General features: G+C 38.2%; 2 protein-coding genes across 2 annotated transcripts; one reads left to right on the top strand and one right to left on the bottom strand.

Moving 5' to 3' along the window:
- The first annotated feature begins 7,717 nt into the window (after positions 1 to 7,717).
- On the top strand, positions 7,718 to 9,972 carry LOC112196460 (uncharacterized protein At4g06744). The gene is made up of 2 exons (XM_024336811.2): positions 7,718 to 8,868; positions 9,134 to 9,972. The coding sequence occupies exons 1-2, from the start codon at positions 7,884 to 7,886 to the stop codon at positions 9,574 to 9,576; spliced, it is 1,428 nt and encodes a 475-aa protein (XP_024192579.1). The 5' UTR covers positions 7,718 to 7,883; the 3' UTR covers positions 9,577 to 9,972.
- Positions 9,973 to 11,839: 1,867 nt separating this feature from the next.
- LOC112200575 (heat stress transcription factor A-6b) lies at positions 11,840 to 14,076 on the bottom strand. Its single transcript, XM_024341612.2, has 2 exons — positions 13,485 to 14,076; positions 11,840 to 13,002 (listed from the first exon to the last, which is right to left on the bottom strand). The coding sequence occupies exons 1-2, from the start codon at positions 13,737 to 13,739 to the stop codon at positions 12,205 to 12,207; spliced, it is 1,053 nt and encodes a 350-aa protein (XP_024197380.1). The 5' UTR covers positions 13,740 to 14,076; the 3' UTR covers positions 11,840 to 12,204.
- Between the last annotated feature and the right edge of the window lie 3,763 nt (positions 14,077 to 17,839).

Here is a 17,839-nt window from a genome sequence, read left to right as displayed (position 1 = left end):
TGTTTTATAATCATCTTGATGCATGATTTATTAATATGTTTAGCATGTTTTATATTTTATTGCTTATGTTTCTATCATGAAATTTAAAGCATGTTTCGTGATTTTTTTATTTTTACTCATGATATATTATTGCTAATTATTATGTGTAGTATATAATTTGTTGTATATTTATGAAATTTGAGCATGCCATGTAGTTTATTTTTATATATGTTATGTTTAAATGTGCTATGGTTATTTTTAGAATGCAACATATACAATCCGTTTTTTGTCATGATAATGAAAATTCATGCACATTATACACACACACACACTTACTGTGATAAAGTATTTTCACATAGCATCGAAAAAATGTGACAATTACGAATCTTGGTCTTGAAATCTAATTCATATGTTTGGAAAATAATTCACGTGGATGTCTTTATGACTGCTTAATTTATATCTTCCCTCTTGTTTATGTAGATGGCTGATCCAACTCGACCTGAATTTGACATCTAGGACTCAAAAGGACTTGAGTACCATCATTGGGTTTCCGATGTAGAAAGTGCCTTTGTGGCAAAAGACTACATTGCCACCATTACCGACCCCAAAGATGATGAACTTTCTAATAAGGTGAAAGCAAATGCCTTAATGTTTCTGAGGCGACATATTGATCATAGCCTACGTTGGGAGTACCTTCAGTTGAAGACACCCAAAGAACTGTGGGATGCCCTTAAGAGACATTTTGGGAACATTCATGACACTTTGCTCCCAGAACTAGCCGTTCAGTGGAATGGAATCCGCTTGCTTGATTATAAAAGGGTCAATGAGTTCAACAAGGACATGTTGCGCTTAAAGGCACATCTTAATTTCTGTGGAAGGGAAATCACAGAAGATGATATGATCTACAAGACTCTTTCCACATTTCCTACTTCAGCGCTTATACTAGCGAACCAGTATAAGTTGATCAACCAGTACAAGGCTCGAGTATAACAACAAAAGAATCACAACCTTCAATAAGTTGATCAACCTACTGCAAGTGGTTGAGAGGCATAATGAGGTTCTCTTGAACAACAATAGCAGGCCCACTGGAACAATGAAAATTCCCGAGGCTGATCCCTACCCACGTGGCAACAATACACCACGTGGAAAGGGACATGGGGATCGTGAAAACAAGATGCAAAAGGCACCTAAGAATCCTTCAGTCAAACAGGATATAGTTGGCAATGAACCATGCTATAGGTGTGGAGTCATTGGGCATTGGTACAAGAACTGCCAAGCAAGCAACATAGTTGCAGCCACTTACAAGAGGGATATGGAGTCTAGAGAACAATAGGCTCACTATATGGAAGAAGAATGCCATGACCCAGATGTCAACCTCACAATTGCAGACTTCAATGGTAACAAGGAACTTGCTCAGTCAATGGATGCCCTAGATTTTGATTGATCTGCTTTATTTATTTTATTTTCTAAAAACAGTTGTGAAGTGATTATACACATTTTTATACGTGTAATTATATCTAAAATACTATAATTAAGCTAATGCTCAAGTAAATTAATATATAGTTAATCTATTTTTATTTATTTTGTAGGAAATAAATGAAGTTACCGAAATCGTGAGAAATTGGTACGAAATCGGAGCAAATGATTAAGAAATGAAGATTAGCATCTGTGCTATCATCACGCGTGAGAGGTGCATCAATTAAACATTATGTTTAATTGAATTAGCCAATTAAATGATGACACATGGCCATCCATACCTTAGTCTTGCACGCCAGACCATTTCCTTCCTTTTCTTTGACACCAATCAATTGTTGACACGTGCGCATCACCTTATCTCTCCTCTACCTCTTCCAAATGAGGACGGCCACAATTAAAAAGGAGAACCCACACTCTTAATCATACCCACCTTCTATAGCGCCGAACTTCCCAATTTCCATAGGGGGAGGGCTGCTACCCTCTCCTTTCCACCCTTCCATGTCTTTTATTTTCTTTACTTTTCTTGTGGGTATTTGGAGGATTTCTCACTCAAGCTTCAAAGAATCATCATCAAGAGCACCAATCTCTATTTTAGGTAGTTGGGTGAAGAAATTACTTGGTTCATACTAGCTCATAGCTAGAAGTGACCGAGCTAACTCTCTCATCTTTTCCTTATTATCTATTCCATAATTTTATTTGTTATTAATGATGTATTTGACTACGGATAGTGAGTAGTTCAATTTGGGAGTTAGGGTTGAGAAGCCCTAACTCATCTTGTTTAAACATTGATGCTTTAATTTTAATAAATGCAATTTTCATTGTGTATATTTTAAATCCGAATTTATTGGTCCTTAGAAACATGTTTCTAGGTTTTGACACCCTTTGAAATTATGTTGTGGGCAATTGTGATGAGTAGATTGATAAATTGACAGCTTATTAGTCTTGTGGCATCTAGGATTTAAGTGTGGTGACCATTAGCTAGCTTAATTGTAGCTAAGCTTGCTTGGGTCTCTATTATCTTGCTCTTTAGGCCTCTAATTTTGGATATTGCAGCCTTAACCGGCGTAATGCCCAAATTAAAGAGTTGATTGTGGCCTTAACCGGCATAATCAATACACTGAAAGGATAATTGGTTTAGTAGTCTTAACCGGTACTAGATATGGGACTTGACATAATTAGGAAATGCATGCATTTGTGAAATTGGCATCGATGTTTACAAGATAGTTAATGTGAATCATCCAACACTCCCATGTTCCCATTAATTTGAAAACCCAAATTTAATTTTCTAGTTCGTTAATTAGTTGTTTAGTTTACTTTTCGGTTGCGTTTAATTTAGTTAATTCACAATTCAAAACTTCCTACAATTTTCGACTCATTTGTACATATCCACCACTAGGCTCTTAGTTTTGATTAAGCTTTGGTAAAAACCAAAGTCGAGCATTACTAAGGCTTGGTGCCTTAGAATAGCATTTTTATTTTATTTACTTTATTTTTTTTCTTTTCTTTGCTTAGTGACTCTAGTTCCAACCACTCAAGGATTGTGGGTTAACCACTAATCCGCGTGGTACGATAATTTTGGGCACAATACTTCCCTATCTTGACAATGATACGTATGCTTGCGTAAATGTGTATCAAGTCATGAAGGCATAATGCCTCATTTTTAATTAGACTATTACTTGGTCTTAAAGTTTATTTCAAAAATGGTTTGATGAATTAGATTTCTGAACAAGACCTTGATTTGATTGTCATTGGCTTATTAATAAATTTTGAATTTTATTCTGAAGCACTGAATTTATTCAAATTTATTTACTACACATATCCACATGGTTCGAAATAGCACTATAAAGATGTAAAACAATACATCTAGAAAAAGAAAAAATTATTTGAATGAAAAGATTATCATTCTACCTAAAATAGAAATACTCTAAAGAATATGAGATATATTTAATGTCACAGACGCTCTGTATGCACCAAGAGCTAATCAAACCTTATTAAGTTTCAAAGATATTCGTGCCAACGTTTATCATGTAGAAACACACTGTAAGAATGGAACTGAATACCTTTATATTACCTCTAATGAATGTGAAAGGAAACGCATTTTAGAGAAACTTATGAGTCAATCTAGTGGACTGTACCTCACTACGATTTGGATCATTGAATCCTATACTGTCACCAACAATGAAATGTGGGACACTGACTCATACAGGCTTTGGCATGACCGCCTAGGGCACCCCGGTTGTGACATGATGATCCGAATTAAAAAAAAAAAAAAAAAAAAAAAAACTCACATGGACATCCCTTCTTTCGAGTGAAAAATAAAGTGTGACAAAAATCCGTCACACTGCAAGGTGTCGGTCCTAATACTGCTCAAATCCAACCATTGCTTTCTGAAGTACCAGAAGCACTACCTCCCTCTCATTATGCCTCATTGACTATTTCAAAGGCACATCACTCGTTTTGCAAAGCCTGCTCTTTAGCAAAAACAAGATCGAGACCTTCCTATGCTAAAGATATAAAACAAAACATTCCATTCCTACAAAGGATACAAGGAAATATCTGTGGACCTATCCATCCAGAATGCGGACCATTCAAGCACTTTATGGTTCTGGTCGATGCTTCGACATGCTGATCGCATGTCGTTTTAGTGTCCACAAGAAATGTTGCACTCCTAACACAGATTATAAGTTTAAGGGCTCACCACCTTGATCACCTTATCAAGTCTATAAGGCTTGATAACGCTAGAGAGTTTACATCAAAAGCATTTGATGAATATTGCATGTCTATTGGGATCGATGTAGAGCATCCTGTACCCCATGTGCATACACAAAATGGTGTCGTAGAAACCACCATCAAAAGGCTACAGATGGTGGCTAGGGCACTGGTTATGCGCACCAACCTGCCTATATATGCATGGGGTTATGCAATATTGCACACAGCTTTACTTATCCTTTTCAGACATACTGCTAGCCAACCATTTTCTGCGTACCAGTTGGTAACTGGATATGAGCCTGACATTTCACACTGAAGCATATTTGGTTGCGCAATTTATGTGCCTATTGTGCCCCTACAGCGCACCAAAATAGGTCCTCAGAGATGATTAAATATTTATGTTGGATATGAATTCCCAACAATTATCCGCTACTTGGAACCCTTGATAGAAGATCTCTTTACCGCTAGATTTGCGGATTGTCACGTTGATGAGACAGTCTTCCCGTCGTTAGGGAGAGATAGGAAAAAGGATTTTCCAAGGGAACGACAGGAATTGTCATGGTTTGTCCCCACTCTGTCTCATTTTGATCCCCGCACTTCACAAAGTGAAAGTGAAGTGAAAAAAAATAATCGATCTTCAGAACGTAGCAAATTCGAAGTCTAATGCGTTTACTGATATCGCAAAAGTGACCAGATCACATATACCAGCTGCAAATGTGCCTGCATGGTTAGAAGTCCCCAACAAGAGGCACGGTGCAGCAGATAAAGGCATTGCAACTACACTTAGTGGAGGTGTGGTTGAGGCCGTGGCTCCCCAAAGGAAGAGGGGGATGCCACTTGGTTCGATTGACACTCACCCAAGGAAGAGAGGGCAAGTAAGGCACAAACTGATCCATTAATCATCAATGTAGAGAATCCCTCTCATGAGATTGTCTCTGATTATAGTTATGTCCATGAATCAATACTTGAGGACGCTCCGATGTTTGAAATGATTCCAGAGAACAAAGAAATCTCAATGGATTATGAGAGTGCGTATGAGTTGATAGAAAGATATTCCATACACATTAATGATGTATTTGCATACACTGTTGCTCAAGAAATCATAGAACACGATGATATCGAACCACGCTCTGTTGCAGAATATCAACAAAGAGCAGATTGGCCTAAATGGAAAGAAGCAATCCAGGCATAATTAGATTCTCTGATAAAGAGACATGTATTTGGTCTAGTAGTGCTAACCCTACCAAGTGTAAAGCCTGTAGGACATAAATGGGTCTTTGTCAGAAAGCGTAATGAGAAGAATGAAGTCTTGAGGTACAAGGCTCACCTTGTGAAGCAAGGTTTCTCACAACGCCCTGGAATTGACTACGAGGAGACATACTCTCTCGTAATGGACGTTATAACGTTTCACTACTTAGTTAGCTTGGTAGTTTCCGAATGACTAGAAATGCAGCTCATGGATGTGGTTACTGCATATCTCTATAGGGATCTTGATTCATATATATATATATATATATATATATATATATATATATATGAAAGTACCTAATGACCTTACATTACCCAAGTCAAGTGACTCTAAACCACAGAGTGCATTTGCAATTAAGTTGAAACGCTCACTTTACGGATTGAAACAATCCGGGCGGATGTGGTATACCGGTCTAAGTGACTACTTGATTAGGAAGTGATATAAGAACGATAAATTATGCCCATGCGTATTCATAAAGAAAACAAGTTCCGGATTTGCAATTGTAGCAGTATATGTCGATGATATGAACACAATAGGTACTCTTGATGAAATAAGAGAAACCGCGAGCTACTTGAAATCTGAATTTGAGATGAAGGATCTTGGGAAAACTCGATTTTGTCTAGGCCTTGAACTAGAACATCGAGTTTGTGGAATACTAATTCACTAGTCTGCGTATGTCCAAAAGTCAGGCGATTTAACATAGACAAAGCGCATCCTGCTAGCACTCCCATGATCAGTTGAAGTTTGGATGCAAGGAAAGATCCATTTCGTCCTAAGGAAGATGACGAAGAGGTGTTGGGAGCTGAAATTCTCTATCTAAGTGCAATAGGCGCATTATTGTACTTAGCCCAATGTACTCGACCAGACACTGCATTCTCAGTGAACTTATTAGCTAGATTTAGCTCAACGCCAACGCAGCGTCACTGGAATGGTATCAATAACATTTTCTGATACCTAAAAGGAACCATTGACTTGGGACTATTCTTTCCCTACAGAGAGACAAGAGGGATCGCAGATGGAACTGCAATCCTTAAAGAAAATGTTGATGGCGAAAACGCCAAATGATGTTTTAGTCGGTTTTGCTGATACTGGGTACCTCTCTGACCCACATAAAGGTCGTTCCCAAACTGGTTATGTATTTACCATTGGGAACACGGCGATATCTTGGAGATCAACTAAGAAAACTCTTGTGGCTACCTTCTCGAACCACTCAGAGATCATTGCTCTACATGAGGCGGTTCGTGAGTGTATATGGTTAAGAGCTATCATTACACATATTCGAGGGACTAGTGGTTTGAGTTCTACCACTGAAGAGTCTACTTGCATTTATGAAGATAATGCAGCTTGCATCGAACAAATGAAGCTAGGTTATATCGAGGGTGATAACACAAAACACAAATCACCAAAGTTTTTCTACAATCAGCAACAACAGGTCCTCCTCAAGATTCAAGTGAATCAAGTAAGGTCTGAGGAGAATGTAGCAGATTTGTTCATCAAATCAATCATTGCCTAAGGCCACATTTGAGAAACATGTGAAAAGCATAGGAATGCGAAGACTTTCCAAGCTCCCTTGATTAATGTAAAGATCAGGGGGAGGTGTAGACATCAGGGGGAGTCTAACACACACATGTCATCCTCAAATGTAAAAAGTGCGTTGTGCTCTTTTCCTTCGACCAATGTGTATTTTTTGTCTCATAGGATTTTTATTGTTACTTGGCAAGGTTTTTAGTGAGGCAACAACTCATGCACCATTTCGTCTTTGACTTGGCACAAGGGGGAGTGTGTCTTCGTCAAAGCGACTGACGGAGAGGGAATCAAGGAATCAGCGATTATCATCAATCAACACAATTATGGATCAATCAGCATTTAATGTCATAATTGTAATTGATATTTCCGTTGTAATTCTCTCCCTATATAAAGGGACTATAAAATGAAATGAGTAGACCAATTTCAATCTCAATTTACTTTTACATTGGCTTAATTATTAAAATTGATTTTAAAGATTTTTCAATCACTTATTTTTTTGTAAGCTCTCATAATTACTAAAATACCCAGTCAAAACAATTTTGTCTTGCAACTTACCAAACACCTAGAAATGAATGTCTCACAACATTTTTAAAGACAGTTTACCAAACACCTCAGCTGCTTCCTCTCACAGCAAGTTCGGAAACACTTCCTCTCACAGCATAGCAATCCCAAACTAAGCCTAAGTCTAGTAAGGCCAAACTTTTGAAAGCAAATTCTGTAATGTAGAGGAATCAAAGTGACAAACGATTCTGCATTAGCAAATTGTCTGTCTGATAATGAGAGCTCAACTTCCGCTGTCCTCTCATCTCTCAACTCTCAATCCCAAGACAAAATATACCTTGAGCTAGTTCTAGCTGTTTGCTGGTGAACCTTAACTTCTCCCTTTGTCTCTCCTATATATGTATGACATTATCTGTGAGATGCGTAATGTGTGCAAGAAAAAATGGGTACCAACAATTCTTTCTTTGCTTCAGTTTTGCTTTCACTACTCGTGCTACATTTGTGTTTGCAACATGATCTAGTTGAAGGTGCTGAAAGAGAAGCCCTGGAAATAATCATTGGTGGTGGCGGCAGCTACAGCCCTCCTCCTGCTCCCTCCCCCGAATACGAAGAATGCCCTCCCCCTCCGCCTCCTCCTTGCCCACCGCCACCTCCATCACCACCACCGCCATCACTTCCACCACCTCCATCACCGCCGCCACCAAAACTCCGTCCGTCTCCACCACCACCATCTCCATCACCGCCACCGCCGTCTCCACCACCACGACCACGACCACGACCACGACCACGACCACGACCACCTCCACCATCACCACGACGAGCACACTCTCCGGTACCAGTACCAAACGACCGACTTGGAATTGCCCTCAGAGTAATTAAAAAGTTCAAAGACCTAATCGGGTATGACCCAAAAAACATCACAGGCACATGGGTCGGCACAAATCCTTGCAAGTTCACGGGATTTAAATGTGCAATGGTCCCTGTCTATAACCAAATGGCAGTCACCGAAGTTGACTTCAATGGCAAAGGACTAGTTGGCAAACCGTTCGGTGGCAAAGATATAAAGCTACCCCTTGGCGGTTTCGTAGACCAGTTACCAGACTTGGTGTTTTTCCATGCCAACTCCAACAATTTCACAGGCTCAGTCCCGAAAGAAATATCCAAACTTAAATACTTCTACGAGCTCGACCTCAGCAACAACAAGCTAACTGGGAACATCCCATATGAAGTTCTAAGTGCCACAAAGTTGACATTCTTAGATCTCGGGTTCAACTTTTTCACTGAGCAGATTCCTGATGCTATTGGCTCCTCACCAGCACATTATCTCACTTTTGCCAACAACCAGTTCTCGGGTCCAATCCCAAATAGCATTGGCAAAGCATCAAAAACGCTTTATGAGGTCCTCTTCCTCAACAACAAACTCTCAGGTATGCTCCCAAATCTCGATAAATGTTCGTGTTCTTAACAAATTAAACATGTTTCCCAAATTCTCTCTGAACATATTTCGATCCTAATTTTCATATAATATCTAGCATGGATATATATGTTCAACAAGCATGATGATGTTCGCTCGCTAGATATCTGATATATTATGTAGCCGTCAGCTATGATTCGTGGTTACCAAGAAAGACCTTATCCGTATCTACATATTTGTTTTGTTAACATTGATATATTTAATTACTTGCTTAACAGGGTGTTTGCCATGGGAAATCGGCAAACTTAGCCAGGCAACCTTGTTCGATGTGAGCTCCAACTACTTAACAGGCCCAATTCCTCATTCCTTTGCTTGCTTGGCCAAGATGGAGATTCTGGTCTTGGACAATAACCAGTTCTATGGAACAGTGCCTGAGTTGGTATGCAAGCTGCCCACCTTGACGAACTTGTCGATAGCAAACAACTATTTCACCCAAGCCGGACCCGAGTGCAGAAAACTGATCAAGAAAGGGTTTCTCAACGTCAAGAACAATTGTATCTTGGACCTTAAAGATCAAAGATCAAAGAGTGATTGTGCTTGGTTCTTCTCTAAGCCCAGAAACTGTCCCAACGAGCGGTCCATGATTTACATTCCTTGTCAAAATCACTATTCAACTTCTGCCCCATTAAGTTACGGTACTCTTAAACCGCATAATCCGTGATCTTCATGCTCTTAGGGGACTCATTAAAGATGAGTCACGGACTCACGGTGGGTCTTGATCTGCTTATGCACTTTTGATGGAAGCATTGACATGCATTCACTTGTCAATAATAGGATATGGGATCTGAACTTAGTTGTGGCCATTAGCATTTCTCTAAGATTGAATACTTCAATAGGCCATCTGTCATGGCAAAATGCTTTGCATAGATGCAGAAGGAAGTTAGCTTCTGATCCCAGCTTCCCTTAATGCTTACTTCATGTGGAATCATGAGACCATCTATTTCTTAGATGTGAAGCTTCTTTAAGCTTCCAAATTGGTTATACTACATTATCTTTAAGCTCTGAGGATTGATTATTATCTACCAATTTCAAGGCTAAGCTTGGAATCTTTCAACTCCTTGGTACCTCAACTTTTCATCAAGTCTTCGATCGGTTCATTTGGAAGTAGCTTTGTAATGTTGTCTTTGTTAAGCTGCAACAATGGTTGCATCTTAATTTGCATCTTAATTTGCATCAATGCCTGCCTGCTTTTGTTGCTCTCATCCTCATACTATTGGTCTATGGTTCTACGGTCTACAGTACAGGGCTTAAAATCCTACATTTGATAGACCTCCTTACTATATTACCTTCTCGCAAACCAAATGGATTCCACATGATTTTATTTATATTTCAGTCCATCTGTATGAGAACTACAAGGAACAAGATGATTTCCCCTCAATCATTTACTGATTTACATGAGGGCCAGATATGAGTACAAATAGGATGACTGTTGATGTGTATATCTTTCAAATGAAGCTATCATTTTTAGGAGGTATTAGATCGAATTAGAATAATACTAACAAATGTTACCGAATGGGATATTGGATGAAAACTAATGAAAGAGTTAGCAATGATCATCCAAAGTGGCCTGAGGGTACAACAGAAATAAAATTGATCACGCATCATACTGTGAGCAATCATCATGGGACGTGTAGGGATCGTTTACTCAAGGGAATTAAACCAAGTTCTTGGGGCATTGAATCCTTACGAATATTGCTTAGCTCCCACAATGTCCTCGATGGTTGACAACTTGGATTACCAAACCATTTTAGCTCAGACATTTTTTTGAACCTCCGACCCAATCCCCTATAATTTTAAGAATGTACCGATATGTTGATAATTTGAAAATGATCTCTTCTTAACAATTGCACTAGTATCCCAATGATCAAGCTAGAACTGGAATCACTTCAAAATTAATTTTCTAGAATTAATCATGAATTTGCTAAGTTAGAAGTCCCCTGTTACAAGAATTTTTTGAAAAACATCAACACTGTTTTGCCTATACCTTCTTTTCTAAGATTACTGATGGTCAGTTTTACAAAGAGTCCAGCCGTGCTTTAACTGAAATTCTTATGATGGATCAAAACTTTTGTATTGGGAAAATATATAGAGCAAACATGACAGATACGCAGGCTCCCTCCATAATGACACCAGCTTCACTGCTCATGCGCAGCATGTGCTACCTTATCACTTCAGCAGACAACGCAATGCAGCATACTATGTGTTCCAACTCAATTTCGCAGATGTTGCGCCATAAAATTGAACCTAATTTTCCCACCTTTTTTCTTTTTGCCCATAAAGAGAAGAAAGAGGTCAATTGCCAATCCTCTCAGTGCACATGTATTAATACTCATATGCTTAGTTTGCTAATGTTAGGGTAGACTTGCATCAGTCCCCATCTAGAACCTAGATCAGTTTTTTAGTGTGTTCAAATTCATGTTAGTGAAGACAATCATGCTCCTCTCACCTGAGTCACCTCACAATCGATTTTAGATTTCTAGCCAACCGGAGCTTACCAAACCACCAAGTGAATGGCGATTTTTCCTTTTCGGTTCAAGGGATGGGGAAACAAGAGTCAAACTCTAGTCATAGGGTGTTACTCTTGTCAAAATATACATTTGCTCTGTTCCTTTGAACATTAGTATCATAAATATCTATAAAACCACATAATAATCTAGTCTAGCAAGCATAAAGGATGTGTAGATACACTCAAACACACACCTGAACATGGCATTCATTCATCTCTTTGAAGATGCAAGTAAATTTTCATGTTTTTTCAACCATCACCAGCAGTAGTCCACCACCTTCACAAAAGCTCTATATTACCAATATGCATTATGCAACTAGCGACAAATTAAGAACAATATGATCTCAGTACTGTATCATCTACCCATCTCCCATTGTTTGGAGTAGTCCTCTCGGAGTCCAATTGCATACTTGGCACATAAGAAACTACTTTGTCAAGGATTTTCATTAAGAATTTGAAAGTTGAGGTCATAAAACAATGAAACGGAATAAACACATGGTTTAACTTCCGACAACAGACTGAAATACAATTGCATTCTAATCTTTGTACACAAGAAAGGAAGAGAAAACCGTGCTACAAACAGACCAAGAAATTTGGGAGATTCTATGAGTAGCACAGATGGAAACCCCCAGAAACCAAGCAGTATGCGTTGGACGAGTGTCAATGTGCTTGGATTCAGTTGTCACTATCAAATAAGAAAACGACTTGGGAAGATCAAGATCTGTTGTAGGCACTCCTACCCCAGCTACTTGAAGAAATGTGCAGAAAGCTTGATCACTTTCTTTACTTGGGCTTGGACACCAAGCAACCAAGCTGCTCAATCAACACACTGACATCTTCCTCATCTTCTTCTTGAACACCGAGTACTTCAATTTCTTCATCAACGCCTTCATTCAAAAACTCTTTCCAAAATACCTCAGACAGATCTTTGCCTCTCCTTTCATATTCCTCTTCTTTCTCCATACACTCTTCCCCATCATGGACCTTTTCGTTTTCATCTGTCACTGGCATGTCCATAGCAAAGTTGTCTAACCCTGAAACATCCAGCTCAGATATGTCACCATAATATTCGGGTTCAACTTTAACAACAGCTTCGCCTCCACCTTGGCCTAATGCACCCACCTCAATACTACTAGGCCCTTCAATAGTCCGCCTTCTCTTCTTCGTAATTGCTTCCTCAAGTTGTTTCTTTCTTTCCTTCTTTTGTACCAATTGTTGTAAAAAGTTGGGATTCTGCATTGCTCTTGCCAAGAAATTCATCATCTGTTGTTGTTTCATCTCTGTCCTCTTGAGCCTATCTTCCATTCCATGGAGGTGAAGTCTAGCAGTCTGCTGCTGTTGTCTAAGCTTCACCAGTTCCCCCATCAAAACCTCCTTATCGCGCCTCAACTGATCAATCTCTCCATCTAATGATCCGAAACTTCCAACCTCAATGCAAGAGTCCAGATCTTGCTTCGAACCATAATGAACATTATGATGAGATGTCCTCCTCCTCCTGATATTCTTTAAAAGATGCTTTTGCCCTCTGAGAAACACTTCATGAGCAAACTCCCATTTATCTGTGTCAACCTTTCTAAATCCCTACATTAACCAATCAAATAACCTGTTCATGATCAAACTCTAGAAACAAGGCTTTTGGCTCTACTAATTTGAGGCTTCGCATCAACCCTAGGAAGGTCCAAAAGCTCACATATATAAAAAAAATAAACTATAGCTTCTGAGTTCCGACCCACAAGATTAATACAATAGTTTATACAAGATTAATACAATAGTTTATATTATACAGATGCAAAGGCACCTTCTCTGTAATAGTACCCTGCATATATTTTATACATTATTTCCTGCACTTTCCTCATTGAAGCTACCAAACAAACACCATATCCACATCAACAAACCCACTACCCACCCATTAAACAAAAGCTGGAAAGATAAAGATTATACCTTTCTAGCATCTTCATGAACATAATCTATGAATATATCTAATACAATATTGAATTAATAAACAGAGGGAGAAAAGATTAAATCTTTGCACTCTCATTCTGAGACGAATTGACAAAGCTTACATAGGTGTTGAGCTGCCTGACAAAGCTAGAGAAATTGCCGTGCTTGAAGTACTTGGGGAGAAGACTGATGGCAAAGGCCTGGGGATCCCATACAACAAAGCTGTTGTTTGCTTTGCTCCAAGACACTATGTGGTTGGTTGTTGAGTCTTCCACAATTTCATAGGTTTTGTTGAGAAATGGTGGAGGGCCTTGGTCATTAAGTCTCTCCAGTGGCACAGGTAAAGGTGCCTCCTTTACTTGACCTTGGGGGTTCATTGCTTGATGGTAATCACTAATCAGTAGTATCTGATCTGGGTTAGTGTCCTTAATCTCTTTTGTCTTTGGACAAACAAACAAGGCACTTTTTTCAAATGGGTTTTAGAGAAATTGTGAAACAGAGATATAAAGTGGAAGAGTGAATGGTGGGTGTAAACCTGAAAAGGCACACAGAAATTTTGAGGTATTTGTTAGAGGGAAGAAGGTCTAGACAGGAATGGTTATGAGAAATGGGGAAGCTGAGGTTGCTATTGAGGCGAAGAGACTGAAATGGTGATGAAGAGGTGAGTATGAAGAGGCCATTGGGAATTTGTTTTGGACATAGAGGCTGCTAGTAGTTGGGTGGCATCAATTTATAGATGCGTTGTGAACTATGCCAGTCATTTCTCTTTGCAAATCAACCACAAGCGGCCACGTTGTAACCTGTAAAAGAAATATTAAAAATGAGCTCAAATATCTTTTTCCGACTCTTTATTCAAACGATATAAATTTTACTTTTATAAGTGAAAGATTTTTAATTTAACTCATGTTATTTGCAATCATTTTTTTTTCTTTGGTCGAAAATCATCAAATCGCTTTGTTGTATAATCTTTTTTTTTTTTTAATTTCCATTCTTCACATATTTTTAATTATAAAAAAATTAATAAAATAAAATACAGCTAAATCATGTTTTAGGGTGATGATTTTGGCAGTACACATTCTCAAGTAATTTACCACTTACACTACACTTTTATGTAGTTAAAAATAGAGTGCAAGTAGTAAAACATGAACTCATGATAATGAAACCATCTCTCTGGAACAGAAGAAAAAATAAAGAAAAAAAGAAACTTCATAACATACGTACAGGCTTTATCATAATTAACTTATAAGACTGGACATGGATAGATGAATTAGGTGTTCAATTCTTTTTCAAGTCTTCGACAACTTCCACCTGGAAGGTATTGCGCGCTAGCAACGGTCTATCATCAAGCATAAATAGCACTCTGTTTTTTATTGTTCCGATCACATCACAGTCACGCCGGTGTAACACACGGGTATTTCGAAAACATAGCTTCCAACTTGAGGCAAGCTCAAGCCCAGTCATGTCAGAACACACCTCCACACGTTGGCAGATCAACTCTACCTAGTAAGGATCAACAAATTACTAATGTATATCAGTCATACATTGGACATCAAATTTACAACGAGGCCTCAAGACCTCTATAAAGGCTAACTCCTCACAGCATGTATGGTAAGCATTTATTACTTATCTAACGTTACCCTGTTAATATTAATTCATTGACTGACTTAAGCATTGAAAGAGCGAAGACCGACTACCTAGTTTACCTCTTGACGCCCATGTATTATATTTGACAGGTGACTGTCACTTACCTCATCAAGTTAGCCATCAAACACGAAACCTCCGTCTGCCAATCAACATATCTATTGGGTCCCTAATCCAGGCAGAAACACATCTTTTTTAACGAATAATGACAATAAGCTAAATTACATACAATAACAACTTTGAGTCTGAAGCTCTAGAACCAGGTATAAATGTAGAACTCTGAGTCTGAAGTCTCTTGCGACAACAACAAAAACAAAGCCAACACCACTAATTTTAAGTTTGGATCCAGCAAGAACAGCTTCAATAATTTATAAAAGAAAGAAATGAAAAAAAGGTCTAACTTTTAATGTCATTCGTAATATGAAATTACTTTATTATCAAAAAGCTATGCATGTTTCTCTCCACAATGAGATTATTTCAATAAAGAGTGGAGAATTCGGATGAAATATATCACCCTTGAATCCCATATTCGTGTTTTTAAAATTTTTAGGTGGAGAAGTGTTTTGAATTGCACCTTAATCATGTTTCCATTCCATGTGAAGAGTTTTTTGTTTTTTGGTCAGAAACAATCATCATGTGAAGGTTTGGCGTCAGAAACTTCACATGATGAGTTTGGCGATAAAAAAATGTTGCCATAATCTCATTGAGCGAACGAGAAGAATTTGTGACTATTTTCTATCCAATATTTTCCTTCTTCTTTTGCAAAGCCAGTCGGCACATCGGTATTATCAAGCTCACAATCGAGGACAAATCGAGAAGATCGTTTACCCTACTAGAGGTCAAGCATTTAAATAAGGGAAAAGACCCATCTAACAATAATTTGAATTGCAGCACTTTATGAATTTTAAACCAGAATGTTGTAGAAACTTATTTGTTTATGGAGAAAGACTTGCGTGCGGTATCCGCACCGCCATGTGGTACGGCAAATCAATCACTGTCCAGCAGGGAGGTTTTTTAGGTATTGTAGGTATTGTACATTTAGAGAGCGGGGGTCTTTTGGTCCTCCTTTTCATTGAATGAAAAAAAATAACATTGTTTAATATATGTGGGATCGCATATGTGATCAATAGGTGTCTTGCAGGACACTTCTGGATTTAAGAGACAGATATGTTGACAGCATTATTCTGGGCTAGAATTTAAATCAGATCAAGCCGCATTTCTACTAATCATAGACCGCCAAGGCTGATTAAACTAATGGCAAAAACATAAAGTTGAACTAATAATTTAAGGAGTTGATTAAGTCATTAAGATGAGTGTAGAACCAAAATGTACATGCCCGACATAAACTACTATTTCAAAAGCAAATTGGATCTCAAAAAGAGTGGTAGGAGGGGTCCAAATCCAACTTCAGAATGAAATTATTGGACTTGATACGAAATTATTTGATTCATTTTATTTCAAAAAGAATTAACGGACAGGACTACAGGAGAACTGTGCTACTATTCATTCAACAAAGCAAGGCATCAGACTATATTCTATAACAATCAACAATGGAAGAAAAGAAAAAATGAACATGGACCTGTTAGAGAACCAAGTAAATATATATTCACAAGCCATTGATTTTTTTTTTATTTTTTTTTTATGCAATCAGTGGTAGTGGAGAAGCAACCTCTCTAACATTTCAATTTATTTAGCCAAAAAAATGTGAATGACAACAAAGGGGGATCTAACCAAAACCTTCGGAATAAACAAGAAAAAAAGAAACAAGTTAACGAAATCTAAACTGTAAAAGACCTAAAACATCACTTTCATAAAATGACAAGATAAATGGAGGAGACACAACCCACCATATTTGCTCCAACAAAGATGTTCCATGATTAGTTAGAACATCTGCTACCTTATTCCCTTCTCTAAATATGTGTGAAGATTTGAAATTCATTTGTGCGATCCTATATAAGCAATTTAACCAACGTACTCGAAGTTGCCAAGGCACAAGGGAAGGAGAGCAAATATAATCTAATACAGTACATGAATCTACCTCTAGCCATATGTGTTTCCAATCGTGAAGCCAAGCAATCTCTACAGCCATACTGATTGTCATTACTTTCGCCGCAATAGAACTAGGAATATCAAATTTAGAAGCAAAAGCACCAACAAACTGACTTTTATAATCACGAAAGACAGCACCTAATCCTCCAATACCCTCTTCATGTTTTCAAGCGCCGTCATAATTAATCTTGATCCACCCAATAATAGAGGGATGCCAATTAACCTCAACAATCCTAGGAGTATGTCGCGGTCAAGCCATTGAATAGTATTGCAGGAGTTTGCATAATGAACCTATCTAGAAACCATGCAGTCAAAATAAAACTCCTTCAAATGCTCTTTTCAGATCTGACTTCTGATCTGCAGCAAGGATATGATTGAAGCAAATATGACATCAATCTTGATTCTCAAGTTTCCCTTTATCAACAGTTGGCTTGCGATTGGCATTCCCTAATTCGATCGGTACAGCCAAGCACGCACAGCCTACTCTGCATTACAAACGATGTATGAGTCCATCATAAACTTTGATACATCAATCTCAAAATTCTCTCTTACATTATTGTCAATATAAATTTTGATCCACAAGATCTAGGTATAAGATTACACTCTCATACAACACAATCAGTAAGTCGAGTAGCTTTAGGTCAGTTATGGAATTAACATTAAGCAGTTGCAGTTGTAGGATCCCAAAGAGTTCGAAATAAACGTTTTCACAGACCCAAGTCTGGTTAGAACTTGGGGCAGGCCTTTCAATTTCCAACTTTCCATTGTAATTATGATTAGGTATTAG

This window comes from Rosa chinensis, chromosome 4 (genome assembly GCF_002994745.2).
Source record: "Rosa chinensis cultivar Old Blush chromosome 4, RchiOBHm-V2, whole genome shotgun sequence".
Taxonomy (NCBI): domain Eukaryota; kingdom Viridiplantae; phylum Streptophyta; class Magnoliopsida; order Rosales; family Rosaceae; genus Rosa; species Rosa chinensis.
This window is presented reverse-complemented; position numbering and strand designations above follow the sequence as displayed.